General features: G+C 55.2%; 1 protein-coding gene across 1 annotated transcript; it reads left to right on the top strand.

The window, feature by feature from the left end:
- Window positions 1-3: 3 nt before the first annotated feature.
- On the top strand, window positions 4-3,506 carry LOC130587817 (mucolipin-1-like). The gene is made up of 2 exons (XM_057388787.1): window positions 4-195; window positions 3,335-3,506. The coding sequence occupies exons 1-2, from the start codon at window positions 4-6 to the stop codon at window positions 3,497-3,499; spliced, it is 357 nt and encodes a 118-aa protein (XP_057244770.1). The 3' UTR covers window positions 3,500-3,506.
- The last annotated feature ends 826 nt before the right edge of the window (window positions 3,507-4,332 follow it).

The raw sequence follows: 4,332 nt of genomic DNA on the forward strand, positions 1-4,332 counted from the left end.
TCCATGGTGTCCGAGTGCCTGTTCTCGCTGGTCAATGGCGATGACATGTTCGCCACGTTCGCGGCGTTGCGGCCGAGCGGCGCTCTGGTGTGGCTCTTCAGCCAGGTCTACCTGTACTCGTTCAGCGCGCTCTTCATCTACATGGTGCTCAGCCTCTTCATCGCCCTCATCACCGGCGCCTACGACAGCATCAAGGTACGTGACGTCATCAGGATGACGTCATTGGGGTGTGATGTCACCCGTGTGTGATGTCATCTGTGTGTGTGATGTCATCTATGTGTTATCTGTGTGTGACATCACCTCATCACCGGCGCCTACGACGCCATCAAGGTACGTGACGTCACCCGCGTGATGTCATCGGGGTGTGACGTCATCCTTGTGATGTCATCAGTGTGTGTGATATCATCTGTGTGATGTCATTGATGTGTTATCGGTGTGTGACGTCGCCTCATCACCGGCGCCTACGACAGCATCAAGGTACGTGACGTCACCCGCATGATGTCATCAGTGTGACGTCATCCGGGTGTTATCGGGGAGCATGACATCATCCCTGTGTTATCTGTGTGTGATACCATCTGTTATGTGCGTCACCTCATCACCGGCGCCTACGACAGCTTCAAGGTACGTGACGTCATCGGGGTGTGATGTCACCCGTGTGTGACGTCATCTGTGTGTGATATCATCTATGTGTGATGTCATTGGTGTGTTATCGGTGTGTGACGTCACCTCATCACCGGCGCCTACGACGCCATCAAGGTCAGTGACGTCACCCGCGTGATGTCATCGGGGTGTGATGTCACCTGTGTGTGATGTCATCTGTGTGTGTGATATCATCCATGTGTGATGTCATCTATGTGTGATGTCATCTATGTGTGATATCATCCCTGTGTTATCTGTGTGTGACGTCACCTCATCACCGGCGCCTACGACGCCATCAAGGTATGTGACGTCATCAGGGTGACGTCATCAGTGTGACGTCATCTGGGTGTTATCGGGGGGTGCGACATCATCTGTGTGTGATATCATCTATGTGTGATGTCATCCCTGTGTTATCGGTGTGTGACGTCATCTCATCACCGGCGCCTACGACGCCATCAAGGTATGTGACGTCACCCGCGTGATGTCATCGGGGTGTTATTGGTGTGTGACGTCATCTGTGTGTTATCTGTGTGTGACATCATGTGTGTGATACTATCTGTGTGTGACATCACATCATCACCGGCGCCTACGACGCCATCAAGGTCAGTGATCTCACCTGTGTGATGTCATCAGTGTGACGTCATCCGGGTGTTATCGGGGTGTGTGACATAATCAGTGTGTTATCTGTGTGTGATATCATCTATGTGTGATGTCATCGGTGTGTTATTGGCGTGTGACGTCACCTCATCACCAGCGCCTATGACTCCATCAAGGTCAGTGACGTCACCTGTGTGACGTCATCAGGGTGACATCATCCGGGTGTTATCAGGGTGTGTGACATAATCAGTGTGTGATATTATCTATGTGTGATGTCATCTATGTGTTATCTGTGTGTGACGTCACCTCATCACCGGCGCCTACGACGCCATCAAGGTCAGTGACATCACCCGCCTGACGTCATCGGGGTGTTATTGGTGTGTGACGTCATCTGTGTGTTATCTGTGTGTGATATCATCTGGGTGACATCATCAGTGTGTTATCTGTGTGTGACGTCACCTCATCACCGGCGCCTACGACACCATCAAGGTACGTGACGTCACCCACGTGATGTCATCGGGGTGTGATGTCACCTGTGTGTGATGTCATCTGTGTATGTGATATCATCTATGTGTGATATCATCTCTGTGTGATGTCATCGGTGTGTGACGTCACCTCATCACCGGCGCCTACGACACCATCAAGGTCAGTGACATCACCTGTGTGATATCACCCGCGTGATGTCATCTATGTGTTATCTGTGTGTGACATTACCTCATCACCGGCGCCTATGACGCCATCAAGGTCAGTGACGTCACCCGCGTGACGTCATCGGGGTGTTATTGGTGTGTGACGTCATCTGTGTATGTGATATCATCTGTGTGTGGTGTCATCAGTGTGTTATCAGTGTGTGACGTCATCCCTGTGTTATCTGTGTGTGACGTCACCTCATCACCGGCGCCTACGACGCCATCAAGGTCAGTGACTTCACCCGCGTGACATCATCAGTGTGTGATGTCACCCGCGTGATGTCATCAGGGTGTTATAATTGTGTTATTTCACCCGCGGCTGACATCATCAGGGTGTTATCAGGGTGTGTGACGTCATCTGTGTGTGATGTCATCAGTGTGTTATCTGTGTGTGATATCATCTCTGTGTGTGACATCACCCGTGTGTCACCTCATCTGTCCCTGTCTGTCTCCTGTCCCTGTCACTGTCTGTCTCCGTGTCCCCTGACTGTCCCCATGTCCCCAGAGCCAGTCAGATGGTGACATCCCTGTGTCCCTGTCACTGTCCCCATGTCCCTGACTGTCCCTGTCCCCTGTGTGTCCCTGACTGTCCCCTGTGTGTCCCCAGAGCCAGTCGGACGGTGACATCCCGGTGTCCCTGTCACTGTCCCCATGTCCCTGACTGTCCCTGTCCCTGTCCCCAGAGCCAGTCCGATGGTGACATCCCGGTGTCCCTGTCACTGTCCCCATGTCCCTGACTGTCCCCATGTCCCCAGAGCCAGTCGGACGGTGACGTCCCGGTGTCCCTGATTGTCCCCATGTCCCTGACTGTCCCCTGTGTGTCCCCAGAGCCAGTCGGACGGTGACATCCCGGTGTCCCTGTCACTGTCCCTGTGTCCCTGATTGTCCCTTTTGTGTCCCCAGAGCCAGTCCGATGGTGACATCCCGGTGTCCCTGTCCCTGTCCCCATGTCCCCTGATTGTCCCCTGATTGTCCCCATGTCCCCAGAGCCAATCCGATGGTGACATCCCAGTGTCCCTGTCACTGTCCCCATGTCCCCAGAGCCAGTCGGACGGTGACGTCCCGGTGTCCCAGCTCCTGTTCCTGTCACTGTCCCCATGTCCCCTGACTGTCCCCATGTCCCTGATTGTCCCCATGTCCCCAGAGCCAGTCCGATGGTGACGTCCCCGTGTCCCTGTCCCTATGTCCCCGATTGTCCCCATGTCCCTGTCCCTGTCCCCATGTCCCTGACTGTCCCCTGTGTGTCCCCAGAGCCAGTCGGATGGTGACATCCCGGTGTCCCAGCTCCTGTCCCTGTCCCTGTCACTGTCCCCTGACTGTCCCCTGTGTGTCCCCAGAGCCAGTCGGATGGTGACGTCCCCGTGTCCCTGTCCCCATGTCCCCTGACGTGTCCCTGTCCCTGTCCCCAGAGCCAGTCCGATGGTGACATCCCGGTGTCCCAGCTCCAGGCCTACATCGCTCAGTGCCAGGACAGCCCCAGATCCGGAAAGTTCCGCCGGGACAGCTCCGCCTCCTGCTCCGCCCTCTGCTGCTGCGCCCGGTGCGGGGATTTGGGAATTTTGGGGAAAATTTAGGAATTTTTGGGAAATTTTTTGGAATTTTTGGGAAATTTTTGGGANCTATGTTATCTGTGTGTGACATCATACCTGTTATCTGTGTGTGACGTCACCTCATCACCGGCGCCTACGACAGCATCAAGGTACGTGACGTCACCTGCATGATGTCATCGGGGTGTGATGTCACCTGTGTGATGTCATCAGTGTGGTGTCATCAGGGTGTTATCAGGGTGTATGACGTCATCAGTGTGTTATCTGTGTGTGATGTCACCTGCGTGATGTCATCCGTGTGGTATCTGTGTGTGTGATGTCATCTGTGTGATGTCATCTGTGTGTGATATCATCCCTGTGTCATCTGTGTGTGACGTCACCCATGTGTCACCTCACCTGTCCCCTGACTGTCCCTGTCACTGTCCCCATGTCCCCCTGTCCCCTGACTGTCCCCATGTCCCCTGTGTGTCCCCAGAGCCAGTCAGATGGTGACGTCCCGGTGTCCCTGTCCCTGTCCTTGTCACTGTCCCCATGTCCCTGTCCCTGTCCCGGTGTCCCTGACTGTCCCCATGTCCCTGACTGTCCCCGTGTCCCCAGAGCCAATCCGATGGTGACGTCCCCGTGTCCCTGTCCCCTGTGTGTCCCCAGAGCCAGTCAGATGGTGATGTCCTGGTGTCCCTGTCCCTGTCCTTGTCACTGTCCCTGACTGTCCCTGTCACTGTCCCCAGAGCCAGTCTGACGGTGACGTCCCGGTGTCCCAGCTCCTGTCCCTGTCACTGTCCCCGTGTCCCTGTCACTGTCCCTGACGTGTCCCTGTCCCTGTCCCCAGAGCCAGTCCGATGGTGACATCCCAGTGTCCC

This window comes from Malurus melanocephalus, unplaced genomic scaffold (genome assembly GCF_030028575.1).
Source record: "Malurus melanocephalus ecotype Western Australia unplaced genomic scaffold, MMel_1.1 scaffold_2508, whole genome shotgun sequence".
NCBI classification, from domain to species: domain Eukaryota; kingdom Metazoa; phylum Chordata; class Aves; order Passeriformes; family Maluridae; genus Malurus; species Malurus melanocephalus.

What these genes read in the sequence shown, in the direction of transcription:
- LOC130587817 (XM_057388787.1), top strand. Translation starts at nt 4, where the DNA reads ATGGTGTCCGAGTGCCTGTTCTCGCTGGTCAATGGCGATGACATGTTC. An exon ending in GCGCCTACGACAGCATCAAG is followed by an intron (nt 196 to 3,334) that starts GTACGTGACGTC and finishes CCCTGTCCCCAG; the next exon opens with AGCCAGTCCGATGGTGACAT.